This window comes from Sus scrofa, chromosome 2 (assembly GCF_000003025.6).
Source record: "Sus scrofa isolate TJ Tabasco breed Duroc chromosome 2, Sscrofa11.1, whole genome shotgun sequence".
Classification (NCBI taxonomy): domain Eukaryota; kingdom Metazoa; phylum Chordata; class Mammalia; order Artiodactyla; family Suidae; genus Sus; species Sus scrofa.
The window spans coordinates 4,471,987-4,491,377 of record NC_010444.4 but is presented as its reverse complement, the minus strand read 5'-3'; the positions used below and the strand labels follow the sequence as shown (position 1 = coordinate 4,491,377).

Genomic DNA, 19,391 nt, shown 5'->3' with positions numbered 1-19,391 from the left:
TGTGCGTATGGACTCAAAGCGGAAAGAAAGCCGGGCGCACGCAGGTGGCCCACTCCAGCCTCCCAGCCGAGACTGAGCCTGGTTTTCCATTGATGGCTTTTTCTTCATTTCTTAAGAGTGTCCTGGTTTCACGTACCTTTGTATTTCTTCTCAGAGACACAGGACAGACGTAGTTAAGGATTTGAAGCATTTTAAGTGATCATTTAGTCTAATCCTCTTATTTTACAGATATGAAAATAAACTCGGAGAGATGAGGTTACTTGCCCAAAGGGTGACTGCACTGAATCCGTGTTCTCTTGGTCTTGCCCATTAAGTTTGGTGGAGAGAGGTGTCAGGTGATACCTTTGCATCATCAGGGCAGGGTATCCTGCCATAACTTGGAGGGTGTGTGTGGCTTTAATTACGTTGCAACAGTCAGGCACTGATTTAGTCATGGAGACAGTCTAATGGAACTGCTTTTACTTTTTTTTTTTTTGGTTGAGAAAGTTGAAGCCTAGAGATGTGAACTTACCCAAGGTTATGGACCATACACGTTCTTTCCATGCTTAGTTTTTAATGCGAATCAGAGCAGTGATGTCCAGTATGATATGCCTTATCTGTGTTCAGCGTGGCTATTTAAATGAAAAGAAAATTGAAAGTTCAGTTCCTTAGTCTTGTCGGCCCCATTGCAGGTACTCAGTGGCTGTGTGGGGCAGTTAGCTTACATACTGGACAGTGTAGGTCTATAGCATTTACCTTAAGAATTTTTTTTTTTTTTTTTTTTTCCCGGTCTGTGCCTGAGGCATATAGAGGTTTCCAGGCCAGGGATCAAACCTGCTCCACAGCAGGGACCAGAGCTGCTGCAGTGCCAGTGCCAGATCCTTAACCCACTGCACCATCAGGGAATGCCTTAAAAATTTTTTTTGAAAACTTTAGTGTTAGTGGTGAACACCAAGAATTGTAAGTGTGATTAGAATTGCCAAGTTCAAAAGTAGGAGGAAAAATCACTCTCAGAGTTTGTGGCAGTGCTACAGTTGGTTGCATGACATGGGCCTTTTCCTGGCTCATATTTCATCCATTCTTTTTTTTTTTTTTTTTGGCTACACCCTTGGCGTATGGAAGTTCCCAGGACAGGGATCAGATCCATGCTGCTGCAGAGACAGCGCTGGGTCCTTAACTCTGCACCACAGCAGGAACTCCTCTTCGGTTCTTTAGGACAGTAACCAAGAGCCTATATATAAAGGCTTTTCCTTTTCCATTGCTTGGGTATTTTGTTTTGCCAGTTGAAAGTCCCATCTTTGGGTTGAATTTTCTTTCTTTTTTTTTTTTTTTTTTTTTTTTTTTTTGTCGTCTTTTTGCTATTTCTTTGGGCCGCTCCCGCGGCATATGGAGGTTCCCAGGCTAGGGGTCGAATCGGAGCTGCAGCCTGGGTTGAATTTTCAGTGAATACATTCAGTCTCCTTCATGGTGCTTATTAGCATGATTTTCAGTCTCTACTTTTTTTTGGTGACTTTTGGCCATCCCTCGGGATAGGGAGCTTCCGGGCCAGGGGTCAGGTCAGAGCCATGGGCGCAACCTGAGCTGCAGACTGCAGCAACGCTGCGTCCCCAACCCATTGTGCCGAGCTGGGGGATCGAACCTGTGTCCCACTGGCTCCCAAGACGCCAGAGATCCCCTTGCACCACAGCGGGAGCTCCGCAGTCTCTGTACTTCTGTTTTACATGTTACTCACTTGGTTACTAAGGTGTCCCACAGTAAGTTTGATGCCTTTCTTGCTCTTGTTGTTTGGATTATGGCAGTTTCGCCTTTTACGTCAAATGAAGTGACGTGTTCTGTGACCGAGCCGCAGCTTTGCTGGTTGGGATCGTGTCCTCCTTTGAACCATTGCTCAGAATCTTTGCACACTGTGGTTGTAACAGACAGAGTTGGTTCTCTGGACTGTACTTCGGAGCTGATTTATTAATTTGTAATTGGGCTCCGTTTTAATAGTAGCTTAGATTGAGTTGGCTTCGTGCGTGATGGCAGGGATCTGAGTGGCCCATCAGGCTGCATGGCCGTCAGTGACGGGGTTCAGTTAGGTGCCAGAGTTTTTACCTTAAGTACTTCACTTAACAGGATTTTGCTTTTAAAAGGTCGTAGGATGGATTTGCCTTTGGAGTTGTATACTTTATTTTTTTTTAATCTTTTTATCTTTTTGCCTTTTCTAGGGTTGCTCCCACGGCATCTGGAGGTTCCCAGGCTAGGGGTCAAATCAGAGCTGTAGCTGCCGGCCTACACCACAGCCACAGCAATGAGGGATCCGAGTTGCGTCTGTGACCTACAACACAGCTCACGGCAAGGCCAGATCCTTAACCTGCTGAGCAAGGCCAGGAATCGAACCTGCAACCTCATGGTTCTTAGTCGGATTCGTGAACTACTGAGCCACGACGGGAACTCCTGGAGTTGTATACTGTAAAGAGTAGTCTTTTTTGCATTTGTGGCGCAGTAAATTTTGATTAATGCTTCAGAAGCCTAGGTGATCTTGCCACAGCTTGTATTAAATTGTTTGGTGGTTCTGAAATTAGCTGAACTACATGTATATATGTTATATATATGTAGAGTTATATGTAACATGTATGTGTTTATATGAAGGTGCCTCTGAAGTCATCCAAATGATGTTACTTATTTAGGTGGTTTTTCCCGGGAATATGTGCTTATTTTTTGATGATTTTTGTAATCAAACTTTGGGTTGTGTGTGCGTAGAGTTCCCGTTGTGGTTCTGACTAGTATCCATGAGGACGCAGGTTCGATCTCTGGCCTCGCTCAATGGATTAAGGTTCTGGTGTTGCTGTGGCTGTGGTGGAGGCCGGCAGCTACAGCTCAGATTCAGCATCTAGCCTGGGAACCTCCATGTGCTGCAGGTGCGGCCCTAAAAAGACCAAAAAAAAAAAAAAAAAAAGATATTGTGATTGAGTTGGCCTATGTTAGGACTCCCTGGTATTATTAAGAAGCAGAGTGACTGGCTTTTGTGTGTCCAGGCTCTAGGCTATATCACCTATCTGTAATTAAGAGGTAGTTTTTAGTTGTTTGCGTATGATATATGATATAAGGAAAAGATATTTTCTTGCATGTTATGTAATAGGTACGGCTTTCTCTTGTGGATTTGCGTCTGCGAAGAGTATCATGGAATTTATATTAAACATTCACATGAGAGCATATTATTCCTTCTTTCCCCCCAAAAGTCAGTTTTAAAAAAACACATCCATTCAGTTTTCATGTAGGGGTTATCTGGAGTGAGTTCTTTCTTATTATCTTTAGCTATGAAATAGGAGTACTTCCTAAGAGGACTGAGAGGGACTTGGTAACGCTAGCGCAAAGGGCTTGTAAGGGTGGGTGTTCATTCTTGCTATTCCCGAGTTCTGTGACTAAGCCACACATATTTAGATACCGTTTAGTTGAGGATCTGTTTCTTTGCTGTTTTAGGCTAAACCAGTCCTCATTCTTTTTGCTTTTTGGGGCTGCTCCTGCGGCATGTATTCCCAGGCTGGGGGCCAGATCGAAGCTGCAGGTGAGGCTTATACCACAGCCACAGCAACACGGGATCCGAGCTGCATTTTTGACCCACGCCACAGCTCACAGCAACGCCGGATTCTTAACCCTCTGAGCAAGGCTAGGGATTGAACCTGCAACCTCATGGATCCTAGTCAGGTTTGTTTCCGCTGCGCCACAGTGGGAACTCCCCCAGTCCTCATTCTCAACTAATATTTTTATAATTATGTTCTTACATTCTCTTCATTGGCCTTAATCAGAGTCTGTAGTGTTGGAAAGAGGAGATGCTTTGTGATAGGGTTATGCTTTGTGTTTATTGAAGAAAAGGTGGCTTCTTTAAGGAATGATTGACAAAAATAAATACAAAAATAAAAAGTATATTATTTTTTCTTAAAAAATCTTGTTTTCTTTTTTGAGGGGCCCCTCTGCATCCCTCTGAGGGAATACTCGAATGATGTCAACTGCTGTAGGCTGCATGTTTGTGTCCCTCTCCAAGAGTCATCTGCGAAAAGCTAGTCCTCAGTGTGATGGTGGGAAGATGCCTTGGGAGGTGATTAGGTCATGAGAGTGGAGCCCTAACGAATGGGATTAGGAGGGAGGCCGGAGTTCCCTCACCCCTTCCTGCCACGCGAGGATGCAGGGGAAAGGCAGCTGGCTGGCTGTGAACCAGGAAGGGGGTCCCCACCAGACACTGGATCTGAGATGCTGTGACCTTGGACTTCCTAGTCTCGGGAAGTGTGAGAAGTAGGTTTCGTTTCTAGGTCATCAAGTCTTTGGTGTCCCGTTCTCACAGCCCAGATGGACTAAGACATTGCCTGGTAAACTACACACTAGAGTCTTAGCAACTCGGTCTTTTTCTTCCTCGAGCTCGCATGGCATCGTGCTGTTGCTGTCACTGTCTTGCCGTAGTCTGCTCTCTAGCTATGCCCCTTTCTCATTTTGGTCTGTTAATTATGCATTCCTAGAAATTATATACATGGGGAGAATGTCTCCTTTTTTTAGCTTCTGTATTCTTTGGAAAGAACTTTTCATCATCCTTATGGATTCCACCACCATCTGTATATTTTAACATTTATTTATTTATTATTATTATTATTTTTTTTGTCTTTTTTTTTTTTTGCCATTTCTTGGGCCGCTCCCACAGCACATGGAAGTTCCCTGACCAGTGGTCCAATCGGAGCTGTAGCCGCCGGCCTACACCACAGCCACAGCAACGAGGGATCCGAGCCTCGTCCGCGACCTACACCACACCTCACGGCAACGCTGGATCCTTAACCCACTGAGCAAGGCCAGGCATCGAACCCACAACCTCATGGTTCCTAGTCGGATTCGTTAACCCCTGCGCCACGACGGGAACTCCTACTTTAACTTTTAAAACAGACGTCTCTTTCCAGCTTGTTTTTTTTCCAGTAGGCTCATGTCATAGTTGGTTTGGATACTGTCAGTTCAGTTCTTTCCAGGCCAGGGTTAGGAACTCCTGTCGTCATTTCTTAAACAGTGCTTTTTCGTCTCCGCTTCCTCGTCAGCTCCCTGGTGGAACCCGCAGGCTGGGGGCAGAGCTCCTTTTCCCTTTTTACGTCACTCTGTGTTTAGTATTTCACCAAGTCCTGCCTTGTTCTTTCTGGAGCCATTGTCCCTATATGCGAAGCTTTGATTACTTCATTTTTATATTACATTCGTAAATTTATTGAAGCCAGAAGAAGGGTTAGAGTTAGTTCAGTGTGCCTCCTTTATTTTGTCGATGGAGAAACGGATTCTCAGGTCAAATGACTTAAGCCCCACCGCTAGTGCATAGCCGATGTTAGAGTTCTCTGGTCTCAGCATTTAAAATTTCTTCCTGGTCCAACATTTTTCTTAAAAATTTACTTAAAATGGAGTTGCCATTGTGGCTCACTGGATTAGGGACCTGACATGGTCTTCATGAGGATGTGGGTTCGATTGCTGGCCTTGCTTCCTGGGTTAAGGACCCAGCATGGCTCTGAGCTGTGGTATAGGTTGAAGATGCAGCTCCGATCTGGAGTTGCCACGGCTGTGGTGTAGGCTGGCAGCTGCAGTTCCAGTTAGAACCCTGGCACGGGAACTTCATATGCCACAGAAGCGACTGTAAAAAGATCAGAAAAAAAATTACTTAAAAAAATTTATCAGGGAGTTCCCATTGTGGCTCAGTGGTAACAGACTCAGATAGGATCCATGAGGACTCGGTTTTGATCCCTGGTTTTGCGCAGTGGATTAAGGTTGGATTAAGGAGCCCGTGTTGCCATGAACTGTGTGTAGGTCGCGGACGTGGCTCAGATCCTGGTGTTGCTGTGGCTGTGGTGTAGGCTGGCACCTGTAGCTCCAATTCTACCCCTAGCCTGGGAACCTCCATATGCCAAGGGTGTGGCCCTAAAAAGACTCCAAAAAAAAAAGGTCAGTTTTAGATATCAGCCGTTAAGAATGAGCCAGTTTAGGGGCTGGATGACAGCATTTCTAGGCGCCCCACCCTCTCCCTTTCCTAAAGGTAACTAACACTTTGAACTCTCCCAGCAGATTAAAAAACACACGTTTTCTTACCTCTGTGCGTCTGAAGAGCGTATTAGAAGAGGTTCATATTTGTATGCATGCTTGCTGCTATTTTTAGTTTTAAGCACAGCTGTTGATTTCCTGCTGTGAAAAGATATGGGAGATAAGGATTAGCTTTTGCTTCTCCCATTCCTGCACCTTCCTCCCACATTCTATCTTCCCCAGCTTTCCAGTATAGTTTTATTGCAATTTTGGTTAAATCAGTATTTATCTTTATCCATTATTACTCTGGATGCTGTTTATAGTGTTTAGCAGTAAGTTACAAATACTTTTCCTAAACAACTTATGGTTTTCCTTGGATATGTTCTGTCACTTTTTATTTTTTTTTTTAAATGTGTTAATCACTAATTTAACCTCAAACTTTTAGCCAGTTACCTGCTCAGATATTCCATCAGCTTTATCTTTTTGGATAAATTTTTATTTGCTCCTGCTCCAGATTGGACTGCTATGACCTACACCACAGCTCATGGCAATGCCGGATCCTTAACCCACTGAGCAAGCCCAGGGATTGAACCTGCATCCTCATGGATACTAGTTGGGTTCGTTACTACTGAGCCACGACGGGAGCTCTTCTTCTTTTTTTTTTGTCTTTTTTGGTCTTTTTTTGATATTTCTTGGGCCGCTCCCGCGGCATATGGAGGTTCCCAGGCTAGGGGTTGAATCGGAGCTGTAGCCACCGGCCTACGCCAGAGCCACAGCAACTTGGGATCCGAGCCAAGTCTGTGACCTACACCACACAGCTCATGGCAACGCTGGATCCTTAACCCGCTGAGCAAGGCCAGGGATCGAACCCGCAACCTGATGGTTCCTGGTTGGATTCGTTAACCACTGAGCCACGATGGGAACTCCTGTCTTTCTCTTTCTGATTTACTTTGCTTAGTGTGATAATCTCTAGGTCCATCCATGCTGCTGCAAATGGCATTGTTTCATTCTTTTTTATGGTTGAGTGTGTGTGTGTGTGTGTGTGTGTGTGTGTGTGTGTGTGTGTACACACCACATCTTCTTTATCCATTTATCTTTCGGTAGACACTGAGGTTGCTTCCATATCTTGACTATTGTGAATAGTGCTGCTATGAACATAGGGGTGTGTGTATTTTTTCAAATTAGTTTTGTCTGAGTATATGCCAAGGAATGGGGTTGCTGGATCATATGGCAGCTGTGAGTCCATATTGCTAATGAATTAAAGACTGAATGGGGAGAAGGAAACATTCCTTACTGATTAGTGCAGAAGAAACAGTAGATTTACAAAACAAACATCATTTTATAACTGTGAGTAACAGTGGATTCATGTAAGAACTGTCATTTGGTACTAAAACTATTGGGTGAATGGTTTAAGAACATAATCTCAAAATATCTTCCAACAGATTATTTCCTAGTAAATCACTAAGGAGAGAGCGGTTATTTTACAGTGGAGAAATATGGAAAATATTATTTTAACCAGATGATCAAAATACCAATAATTGGACAAACTGACATCATCTTACTGCTCATGTGATACTCTAGAAAAAATAAGCTTTTCACGTGTTATTTCTGCTAGAAATTCATACTCTTTTTTTATCTTTTTAGGGCTGAGCTCATGGCATATGGAAGTTCCCAGGCTAGGGGTCAAATCAGAGCTGTAGCCACCGGTCTACACCACAGCCACAGCAGTGCCAGATCTGAGCCATGTCTGCGACCTATACCATAGCTCACAGCAACGCTGGATCCTTAACCCACTGAGAGAGGCCAGGGATTGAACCCACGTCCTCATGGATGCTATTTGGGTTTGTTAACTACTGACCCACGATGGAAACTCCGAAATTCATACTCTTTATTCTTCAAAGACTCCAGTGAAAGACAAAGAATCGCTGAAGAACCTTTTCAGATTAAGGTGACATGATGACATAGGATGTGATACATGGTCCTGGATTGAGGTCAAAGGGGATTGCCATAAGGGACCTTACAAAGCACTTGACGGGATTGGAATATAAGCTCCACAGTCTATATTGGGCAGTTAATGTGTTAAATTCCTGATGTTGCCATAAGTACTGTGGTTGTGTACGAGACTATCCTTGTTCTCAGGAAGCAGCAGTGAGCTGTTCAAGAGTAAAGGATAGGTGGCTGCAGAAACACCAGCGTTCGGGATGCATGTAGAAGGGCCGGTGAAGCCAAAGTGACACAGTGCCTCATGGCGGACCTCGTGAAGCCTCTGTGGGAGTTTCTTGTTCTGCTCCTGCAGCTGTTCTGCAAGGTTTAAAAACTTTTAAAGAAAAGATGGGAGTAGGAGTGGTTGCTTGGAGCCTCTGTGCATGGGAAGGGCCTCATTGGCTGTGAACTTTGAGCAGAGTGAGTCGTTGAGCTCCTTTGGGTGGGAAGTCCCCAGTGCCAGGATTTTCATTTTCCTTGAGGTCAGTGATTAGAAGACACGCCGAGTCTTCAGCCTGGCTGGGAATGGCAGAGCCCTGGAGGAGAATCTGGCTGGGGTGCGGTGGCAGCTGGCTGGGCCTCTGTCTCTGCATTCTTTCTGCGGTCCACGCTGTTTTCAGGTGGCAGGCCCATCCGCAGCCGCCGCACGGGGGTCACCTTCCTCTTTGGCTTCCTCCTGTCATCTCTCTGCTGGGATTGGGAGGGACGGAAGGCAAGGAGATTTAGGTATCTGAGTGTTCATTAAATAACCGTTTCAACTGATGTTCCCTTTGCTCCCTTCTGGGACTCTAATTTTGTTGGTCCTTGGGGGTCATGCCTTTGAAATGCAAGACGGAACAACCAACACAGTCAGTCCTTCTGTGGTTTTAGAGGCATTTCAGTGTGTGTTCTGTATATACTCTTCGCCCGGAGCTCCCGTGCTTGTATGGCATGCCTTTCTCTGTTCTGTCTTTTGATCTTGTTTCTCACATTCTCACACCCAGTGGCTTACTGTCAATAGTATGGACCCACTCTTTCCCCTAACTAGTCTAAGGGAAAAGACTAAACAAGTAAACAGAGACCTTTTTCCAGAAAAGTGGATTAGGTCTCAGCAGACTTGTTACAATTTAATAAGCACTTGAATTCCTGATGCTGTAAGCAGGTTTGATGGCTGTTTTGTCTTTTGGCTGCCCTGGATGGGAATGCACAGCACAGGGAGGCAGGCAGGTCGGTACAGCTCTGCCGGGAGCCTGTGATTGATGGTCTGGCGGTGGGTGGCAGGTGTGGTCTTAACTGGTGGGACAAAAGATCGTAGATGAGTTGAAGGTCCTACAGCTACTCAAATTTAAATGCCCTGCACAAACTCACACACACACACACACATACACTTTGTAGAGTATATAACTTCATCAGATTTTTCTTTTTTTAGGGACTGCACCCACAGCATATTGGAGTTCCCAGGCTAGGTAGGGGTCGAATCGATGCCGGCCTATACCACAGCCACAGCAACGCAGGATCCGAGCCGAATCTGCGACCTACACCATAGCTCGTGGCAACGCCGGATCCCTGACCCAGTGAGTGAGGCCAGGGATCGAACGTGCGTCCTCCTGGATACTAGTTAGATTTGTTTACGCTGTGTCCAAACAAGAACTCGCAATGTCGTCAGATTTTAAAGGGATCTGGAACCCCTAACACAGAGAAAGGCTTCGCTGGGACTAGAATTACCGGTGACATTTAGAAATGTGCTTTTTACACGACGATGTTAAATTAGTCCTGTCTGTGGACTCTGGTGACATGCCATGTGTTCCTAAGGATTTAAAGCAAAACCTCTGGTGATAAACCACGCTTTTTCAGGTTTTTGTTTAGAAAACATTTAACTGATAAAATGTTTTGTTTTTGGAATCAGATATTCTTTTAATTTAAAATTAGGTTACTGTTTTGTTTCGTTTTCTTTTTTTCCTATATATTAAAAAAATTTAAATTTTTACTGAAATGTTGATTTATAGTGTTGTGCTACTTTCAGGTATACAGCAGAGTGATTCAGTTATATATATACACATCAATTCTTATACATAAATTACATGGATGTAAGTTCTTTTTTACATTCTCTTCCGTATAATTTATTTCAGGATACTTAGCATAGTTCTGTACTATACGTTGGTCCTTGTTGGTTATGTTTGTGTATGTTATGTATAGTACCGTGTGTCTCTGAACCCCAGACTCCTAAATTTATGCCTCTTCACAGTTTGTTTCCTGTGCTATGAGTCTGTTTTGTGAATCAGTTCATTGGTATCATTTTTTTTAGATTCCCATGTAAGTGATATCATGATATTTGTCTCTGTCTGATTTACTTGGTATGGTAATCTCTAGGTCCATCCGTGTTGCTGGAGGTGGTATCACTTCATTCTTTCTCGTGGCTGAATCATACTCCATTGTGTGTTTATGTACCACGTCTTCTTTATCCATCCCTCCGTCGGTGTGCCCTTCGGTTGCTTCCGTGTCTGGCTCTTGTAATAGTGCAGCATTTTGTTTCTTTTAACAAGTGGTTGGCATTGTTTCTGTTTATTGTCTTATTGGGGGAAAATGTTGAGTTGATCACAGTCGAGTGTGAATTTTACGGAACGAAGGTGTCGAAAGGAAAGCATTTGTTTCGCGATACCTTGTAGACTGCATCCTCGTGGGTTACTAATTAGGATGTCGTCCACAGTTTGAGTCTTTTCCTGCAGTATTTCATCATAAATGAGGTGCCTGGAAGACAGTTTATCACCCTTTCATGTTTAACGTTTGGTTAATTCATGTTAGAGACAGGATTTGGCGACAGCTAGTACTTCAGTGAATTTAGCTTCAGCTCACAGTTCCTAGTAAGTTACGATTGTTTAAAGGTGGGGCTAGGGATTTAGAGGGAGAATTTTTTTTTGGCCACCCCTGTGGAGCTTCCAGGCCAGGGATCAGATCCGAGCTGCAGCTGGGAATTCAGTCACAGCAACGCTGGATCCACTGTGCTGGCTTGGGGATCGAACCTGAGTCCAAGCGCTGCCAAGCTGCTCCTGATCCCATTGTGCTACAGCAGGAGCTCCTAGAGTGAGATCTTTAAAACTTTGTTTTAGTATTTTAAAAGATGGTGCCTTTACAGTTAACTCTGCGTGGGATAGCTATGTCATCGGTGTTTACATAAGGTGAAGATAAGCATGTGTATTTTTTCTTGTTTGTTCCCTCTAGTGCTCCTATGGTGTCTCTATTTCTGGGTTATTGTTTAGTGTAGGATAACGATCAGGGGGCGGGATGGTGGCACCTTTTTTCCTCTTGCTGCGTAAAGAAAGTTTCAGCTATTTAGCACCTTTCAGTCCTTTGAGATGTAGTTGCGTGTGACCTGAGATCCAGAACCAGCGTCTTTCACGGCAGCCTCATCAGACCAAAAGAGAATGTGCAGTGACCGTGTGCTCTTGCTCTTTTTTCTTTATAGGAGAGCTTCTGTTTCATGTCCACCATCCCGCTTTATTCTTGCTGATCTGCTAATGCAGTAAATTGGAAGACAGCTGTTGCCAGGATAACCTGTAATGGGCAAGGAGCCACAGAGAAGAAAACATTTCTTTTAATTTTTAACCTTGGTTTGAAAGGTAAGCTCATTAAGATGGTGAGTGTCCTTCCATGAGTTACATCGAGGAAGGCAGTTTTCTGTGCTGAGATCCTGCAGCCTCGTAGACCACGTCTAGGTCATCTCTCTGAGCCATGTCGCTGTGGTGTTTTGAGGAAGTTAAATAGCAGCGTCTGTAGTTTGCCCCAGTTTGTCTGGGAATCTGCAGCACTCAGGGGATTCCCAGTGTCCGTGGGGTGGGGGTGGGACCGAGCTGGGCTGTAACGACCAGTCTGGCCTAGCAAGCTAAAGTGACACGCACGGAGTTCCTGTCGTGGTGCAGCGGAAACAGACCTGACCAGTATCCATGAGGGTGTGAGTTTGATCCCCGGCCTCGCTCAGTGGGTTAAGGATCTGCTGTTACCGTGAGCTGTGCTGTAGGTCACAGACGTGGCTTGGAGCTCAAGTTGCTGTGGTTGTGGTGTAGGCCAGCAGCTGTAGCTCCGATTCAACCTCTAGCCTGGGAACCTCCATATGTCACAGGTGCAACCCTGAAACAAGCCAAAAAGAGGAAAAAAATGATAATAGTAAGGTGGCCCAGGAGTTTCCACTGTGGCACAGTGGGTTAGGGGTTTGCTGATGCTGCTCCTGTGGCATAGATCACAGCTACAGCTCAGAGTCAGTCCCTGGTCCCAGAGCTTATGCTGCAGGTGTGGCCAAAAGAAGAAGAAAGAATGTCCCGGTAGGACCTTTCTGGGGATGTGCACACATGCTTAATCCAGTTTGATTTGTCCCACAGCGTCTCGAGGAGAAGGTGAGCATAAGCCGTTTCATCACCTCCCTTTCAGGCTCCGCTGTCTCAGTAGGGGCAGCGAGTGTTCTGCTGTGACAGGGCTCTGCTTGTAGCCCCCAGGGAGGACCTCGCCCAGGCACACTTCCATTTTGCACATGCCCTCACCGCTTCTGCTTATCCAGCGAAGCACCAACTTTTCTATAAAAGTTCTTCTGCCAGTCCTCTGACTCGTCCCTCTTTTATCTCTGTATGATTGTGTATAAATTCTGATGGGGAGAATCCCCTTTGAGCAGTCATTTACCTCTTGGCATATGTGGCCTTATTTTGTCGTGGGGCCCCGCCCTTCTTTTTCCTCCTCTGCTGAGTATGTTCTAACCCCACAGGTAGGGACTCTTCACTTTCCCACCTGTCGGATTGAGTGGAGAATTCATTTGAGGGTTCAGATGATAAGAAGTCCAGCAGCATGTACTGATAAGCTGTGGTCTGTCAGCTTCCTTTATATTAAAGACGATAGTTTTTAATGCACATGATCTGTTATTTTACCTCTTTCATCATGTAGTTCAGAGCTTCTGTAGTGGGAAGAGGGGTACTAGTTTCAGGATTCCACAGAGACCCCCAACTTGAATTCAGTTGGTTATTTTAGGGGTTGAGTATTTTTATTTTTATTGGCCAATTTATATATTTATTATTTGTAACATTTATGCATTTTTTTCTGTCGTGATACTGGATTTCAGGAAATAATTTTTAGGACTCTGTTTATAATACTACACATAATAGCTTTTTTTTTTTTTAGTAGAGATATAATTGACGTGTAACACATCAGTTTCAGGAGCACAGTATAATGATTTGATATTTGTATATTTTGTGAAACCGTCACCACAATAAGTGTAGCCGTTAGTTATCATCATAACACATAGTGACAAATTTTTTTCCTTGTAATGAGAACTTTTTTTTTTTGTTTGTTTGGTCGTGCCCATGGCATGCAGAGGTTCTTGGACCAGGGGTCAAACCTGTGCCACCCATTGAGCCACAAGGAGCTCCATGAGAACTTTTTCATTTCTACTCTCTTAGCAACTTTCTCTCCTTCTTTGTAAACTTCATTAAATGGAATACAGTCGACGCAGTGTGTGTACAGCAGAGTGAAGCAGTTCTGCGTGTGGAAACATCCACCCCTTGCAGACTGATTCCCGTGTGGGTTATCACAGAGCATCGAGCAGCTTTCCCTGCTGTTGAGCAGGTCCTCTTGTTACTTCCCTGTTGTAGATGTGGTGGTATGTGTATGTTAATGCCAGCGCTCTCATTTATCTCCCCCCGGCCCTCTTACCCCTATGGTAACTACTAAGTTTGGTTTTGAAATCTTTGAGTCTGCCTGTTTCGTGATTAAGTTCTTCTGTATCTTTTTTTTTTCTTTTTTTTTGTCTTTTTGCTATTTCTTGCGCCGCTCCCGCGGCATATGGAGATTCCCAGGCTAGGGGTCCAATTGGAGCTGTAGCCACCGGCCTACACCAGAGCCACAGCAACGCGGGATCCGAGCCGCGTCTGCAACCTACACCACAGCTCACGGCAACGCCGGATCCTTAACCCACTGAGCAAGGGCAGGGACCGAACCCGCAACCTCATGGTTCCTAGTCGGATTCGTTAACCACTGTGCCACAATGGGAACTCCTATATCATTTTTTTTACTAGATTCCACATGCTAGTGATCTCACGATATTTGTCTTTGACTTACTTCACTTAGCATAATAATTCCTAGGTCCGTCCATGTTGCTGCAGATGGCATTATTTCATTCTTTTTTGTGGCTGAGTAACATCCCTGTGTGTGTGTGTGTGTGTGTGTGTGTGTGTGTGTACACACCCCACGTCTTCTTAGCAGAATACTTTCACTACAGTATTATTATTTTTTCTGTGTTTTTGGCTGCACTGGAGGAATATGGAAGTTCCAGGGCCAGGCGTTGAATCTGAGCCCCAACTGCACTATGTAGCCGCTGGGACAGTGCTGTATTCGTAACCCGTTACCCTTGTCTGGGGGTCATTAACCCGCTGCACCGCAGCAGAACCCCAACACTGCAGTGTTACTAACTGTGTCATCATGCTGTACATTAGATCCCATGGCTTATTTATTTTATAAATAGAATTTTGTATCTCCCTTCATCCATTTTGCCAACCCCCCCCAAACATATGGTTTTATCATTGTTCTGTATATTTGATTGTACAGATTATATAGGACTCAGTTCTCTACCTTTTTTTGTCAAGCTTTTCTGTAGTGTTTCAGTCCCTTTGTGGTCACTGCTTTGTGAACCCTTAGAGTATCTCATCAAATTACTTTAGGATACTGTCTCTCAGAGTTCCCACTGTGGCTCAGTGGTTAACGAATCCGACTAGGAACCATGAGGTTGTGGGTTTGATCCCTGGCCTCAGTCAGTGGGTTAAGGATCCAGCGTTGCCATGAGCTGTGGTGTAGGTCACAGATGCTCCTCAGATTCCGCGTTGCTGTGGCTCTGGCGTAGGCTGGCAGCTACAGCTTGGATTAGACCCCTAGCCTGGGGTCCTCCATATGCTGCTGGTGTGGCCCTAAAAAAAGATAAAAAGACAAAAAAAAAAAAAAGATACTGTTTCTCCCTAAGTAGAGTTTAAGAACTCAAGAGCAAGGCTTTTTGACCTCTATTTTATGTCTTTAGTACATTTTACATGATAGGTATCATTAATTGGTTGTACAAGCTAAAATTTCAGAGATATTTCTCAGGATAACATTTTATTTTGTTTGTTTGTTCGGGGTTTTTTTGTTTGTTTTTTGATTTTTAGGGCCATGCTTGTGGCATATGGAAGTTCCTAGGCTAGGGGTGGAGGAGCTGTAGCTGCTGGCCTATGCCACAACCACAGAAATGTGGGATCTGAGCTGTGTCTGCGACCTGTACCACGGCTCACGGCAACACCGGATCCTTGACCCCCTGAGCGAGGCCAGAGATTGACCTCTGTCCTCATGGGTACTAGTCAGACTTGTTTCCACTGAGCCACAACAGACACTCCCAGGGTGACATTTAAAAAACTCTCTCTCTCTCTCTTTTTTTTTTTTTTTTTTTTAAACAGCTGCACCTGCAGCATATGGAAGTTCCTGGGCTAGGAGGTTGAGTCGGAGCTGCAGCTGCTGGCCTGTGTCACAGCCACACCAGATCTCAGCCCCCTCTGTGACCTAAGCCACAGCTTGTGGCAACGTGGGATCCTTAACCCACTGATCCAGACCAGGGATTGAACCCCCTTCCTCACAGACACTATGTCTGGTTCTTAACCTGCTCAGCCACAGCGGGAAGGCCAGGGTCTTTCTCTTTTGTTTGTTAGATTTTTTTCTTTGCTGACAGAGGCTCAGTTTTGGTGGCTTACAGAGCGGTTCCCTCGCTCTAGCTCTAGGCCCTTTTCCTTGTTTGCGCTCCCTCTGTTCATGGCCATGCTGCTCCCCGCTGAACGGGTGGACTCTCCCCGCAAGTTTTACCCAGAAGGCTCCGGGCCCTGGGATCAGTGCCTGGTAGTGGAGGAGGGTTTCTAAGGGGGAGCAGCACGGTACGGCTGGGGTCCTTTAGACCAGGGATTGTCAGCCTCAGCTTTTGTGGCCAAGGCCCAGGAAGTAATCATTTTAGGTTTAATAGACCAAGAGGCAAAAAAAGAGGATATTATGAAGGTTCTTATGTGACAAGAGAGAAACAAATTTTCACAGGTTTTATTGATGAAATTCAAAGTATAGAGGAGTTCCTGTCGTGGCGCAGTGGTTAACGAATCTGACTAGGAACCCTGAGGTTGCAGGTTCGATCCCTGGCCTTGCTCAGTGGGTTAAGAATCCGGCGTTGCCGTGAGCTGTGGTGTAGGTTGCAGACAAGGCTGGGATCCAGCATTGCTGTGGCTCTGGTGTAGGCCGGCGGCTACAGCTCCGATTCGACCCCTAGCCTGGCAACCTCCATATGCCGCAGGAGCATCCCAAGAAAGGGCAAAAAGACAAAAAAGCAAACAAACAAAAAAACCCCAAAGTATGGAAATACTTGTGTTCAGTTTTCTGTCATACAGATCTACTAATGAGAAGAATGGAATTCTTTTTCTAGGGGGATAACATTTCATCTAAGTGGTATTTAAAGTTAGAATCTCCCTCTCATTAAAAATCTATTTGTGGAGAGTTCTCTGATGGCCTAGTGGTTTGAGGCTCCTGTGTTCTCACCACTGTGGCTCTGGTTGCTGCTGTGTGGCATAGGTTCATTCCCTGGCCCAGGAATTCCCACATACTGCCTGTGTGGCAAAAAAACAAACAAACAAAAAACACAAAAAACAAAAGAGAAAAGAGAGAACCTGAGATAAAAAATGAGAGAACCTGAAATAAACATTGCAACTCGCATTTAAAAAAAAAAAAATCTCTTTGCCGAGTTCCTGTCTTGGCTCAGCAGAAATGAATCTGACTGGCATCAGTGAGTACACAGGTTCGATCCCAGGCCTCAATCAATGGGTTAAGGATCCGGCATTGCCATGAATTGTGTAGGTTGCAGATGTAGCTCAGATCCTGCATTGCTGTGGCTGTGGCTGTGGTGTAGGCCGGCGACTGCAGCTCCAATTGGACCCCACATGCCGTGGCTGTGGTTCTAAAAAGACCAAAAAAAAAATCTGTTTGCAAATGTCGTCTGATCTTCCCAGTGCCGAGCTGTGGTAAGGTTTTACATGTTTCGTCTTCGAAAGTGTCTTTATACACACAGGTACCGCCACGTTCTGTCCTCAGCCCACAGACACACATGGTTTCAGTTGAGCGTGTTCATCTATCTCTTGGTGGGCGCGAGGCTCTTCTGGAATCCGCTGGAGTCTTTCTTCCCTTCCGCACGCCCTGCATTGCGGGTTAGTCCTCTCCAGCTGAGGTCGGGGGAAAGCCTTCATTCCCTTGATCACTAAGGGGACTTGCACTTCACACTCGGCATTCCTGAAAAACGTGTTTAACTCTAGTTTGGAAATACATTGACTGCACTTTGTATGGGAATGGGAGTTTCACTTCGTATTTTAACTTCAGATAGCGCTTCAGCAAAGGTGAATGTCCACAGCCATTCCTGTTCCATAGCAGTGGTTGAGGGCTGTGTTTCTCATTCTGAAAAACTGCAGAATTTTTGGCCCTAAGCTCCAAAAAAATAGCTAAAAACTTGACCCCTGCTAAGCCATTAAGCTGCAGTTTGGTAGGACAAGTCAGGAGACAGAGATGGCTGAGCAGGTGAAGTTCACTGCTGACATTGCCGGTCCAGTGGCTAATGAGGGATCAAAACCTAAAGCAAAACAAAACGAAAAAGCCAAGTACCTGCTGACGAAAACAGAGAGAATAACCATAAGCTTTAAATACTTCGCCTATTCACTAGTTTTGTGAATTTGTCCAGTGAAGCCTTTTTTTCCCTTCTACACGCAGTTTTACCACCATCAGTCATCTGCAAGTCATGGCAGATTCTGTTGCGTGTATTAGTGATTTCGTCTTTTCTCAGCTTCTCTGAAAAAGAAAGAAAAAACAAATACATGGCCGGACTTCCCTCTCTCGGCCTTTGTCGGCCTACAGCGTCTGTTGAAAATGTACTTGCCACAGCTTAAGTTTCCTCTCCTCTGCTGTTTCCGACTTCGATTCAGAATGCTTTGTTTCTCTGTACTCTTTAATCTTGGATATAGCTGTTTAATGTACCTTTATCTCTAAAAACACTGGCTCCTTCTTTGCTTCTGCAGCAAGCCTGCACCGCTCTGCCGTGTATTCACACATGGCTCTTTTAGACCTGGCCTTGTGTTGCCTAAGCCTTTCTCAGTGCCTTCTGAAAGGCTCTTTCTTCTCGCCAACAGGACCCTCTCCCGTCTCTGAATCTCCAGAGCTCCTGGCTCTACCGTGTTCTTCAGTGCTTGCAGGTGTAGTTCTCCTGGCGAAGTAGTTTTTGCTTCTGGATCCCTGGCTCAACCCTACCAATCTCATAAGGCCCAGCTTAGGCCTTGTCTATAATGAAGCCTTTTTGCCAGGCTCCCCTTCCTTGAGCTCCCTCTCTACACGACAAGCTTGGAGTTAATGCCTTTCATTTTCTGTATTTTCCCAGTTGTGTTGCATGCACCCTGGAAGGAGGTGGCCCCATTTATCATGTTACTCTGTGCTCCTCAATGCGGTGCGTATTAAATGGTTTCGGCTCCCTGTTTACTACTCTCAAAGGAAAGCTGAAATTTCAAAGAATTTACAAATTAAAATTGGGAAAGAGTCCGGAACAGCTGGATGGTAGAAACCTGACTGCTTTTGATTTGTTCTGTGGACGAAGCAGTTGCAGAGCAAATACAGTGAGACTGGCTCTGCGTTTGTATTGCCCTTGCCTCTAGAGAAACCCGTTGTCTCCGACAGACACTGTGCTCACTGACTCGAATGGTCTGGCCTTTGGGTTGGGGGTGGGGGGCGATGGTGTGGAACGGATTCCTTTGCTAAAAGCGGAGACGCCGCTCTGGGTAGACTTTCTGGTCCTTCGTGAGCCTTTCCCTTAGCCCTTAAAGAGAGCTGCCTTCTGAGGCCAACTCTCCGTCCTCCTCTGCTTTCCACGTTTCTGCCTCTTCCGCCTCTCGGTGTGAAAATTACGTTTGCCTGGGCATTGAGCTCTGCTGTTAGGGGAAGAGTTTATTGTTCGCTTAACCCAGAGCAGAGTGACTGCATTCTCCTGTGTAGAGATACTTTCCTCGCGGTCCCCTTCCTAGTGGCGTGTGGCTTTCAGTGTACAGAGTAAGCAACCACCAACCCTTCTAGAGCCCAACAGGCTCCCGTTTTGGTCTTGCCAGATGCCACCCAGGTGTCCTGCATACCTGAATCCAAGCCCAGGGGTCCTGGGACTCCAGGTGTCTGGACACTGGCAGTAGTAGGTGAGCCAGTAAGAGCAGCCTTTCAGCAGCTCAGTTAGTTCCGTGCATCCTGTTCCCAGGCAGAGGTGTGGGGTACATGTGCCTGCTGCTTGTAGAATAAGCAAGTTGTTTTGCATTTAAATGGCGTCCATGAAGACTCAGTTACCTCCAGGATGAGTGGGGAGCTTAGTTTTTGTTTTTGACATTCATCAAACA

The 19,391-nt window shown here is 45.3% G+C and overlaps 1 protein-coding gene across 24 annotated transcripts in view; it reads left to right on the top strand.

The window, feature by feature from the left end:
* Positions 1-19,391, top strand: part of PPP6R3 (protein phosphatase 6 regulatory subunit 3) — a 128,752-nt gene that overhangs the window by 32,044 nt on the left and 77,317 nt on the right. For 12 of the 24 annotated variants that reach the window (XM_021082696.1, XM_021082706.1, XM_021082707.1 and 9 more), the window contains 2 exons: positions 11,417-11,570; positions 18,398-18,463. The exons of 3 other annotated variants lie outside the window; for them this stretch is intronic. In XM_021082696.1, coding sequence (XP_020938355.1) covers positions 18,407-18,463 — 57 coding nt within the window. In that variant the 5' untranslated portion in view covers positions 11,417-11,570; positions 18,398-18,406. The remainder of the gene's footprint in view (positions 1-11,416; positions 11,571-18,397; positions 18,464-19,391) is intronic. 9 more of the 24 variants (XM_021082708.1, XM_021082715.1, XM_021082714.1 and 6 more) reach the window with 1 other exon arrangement.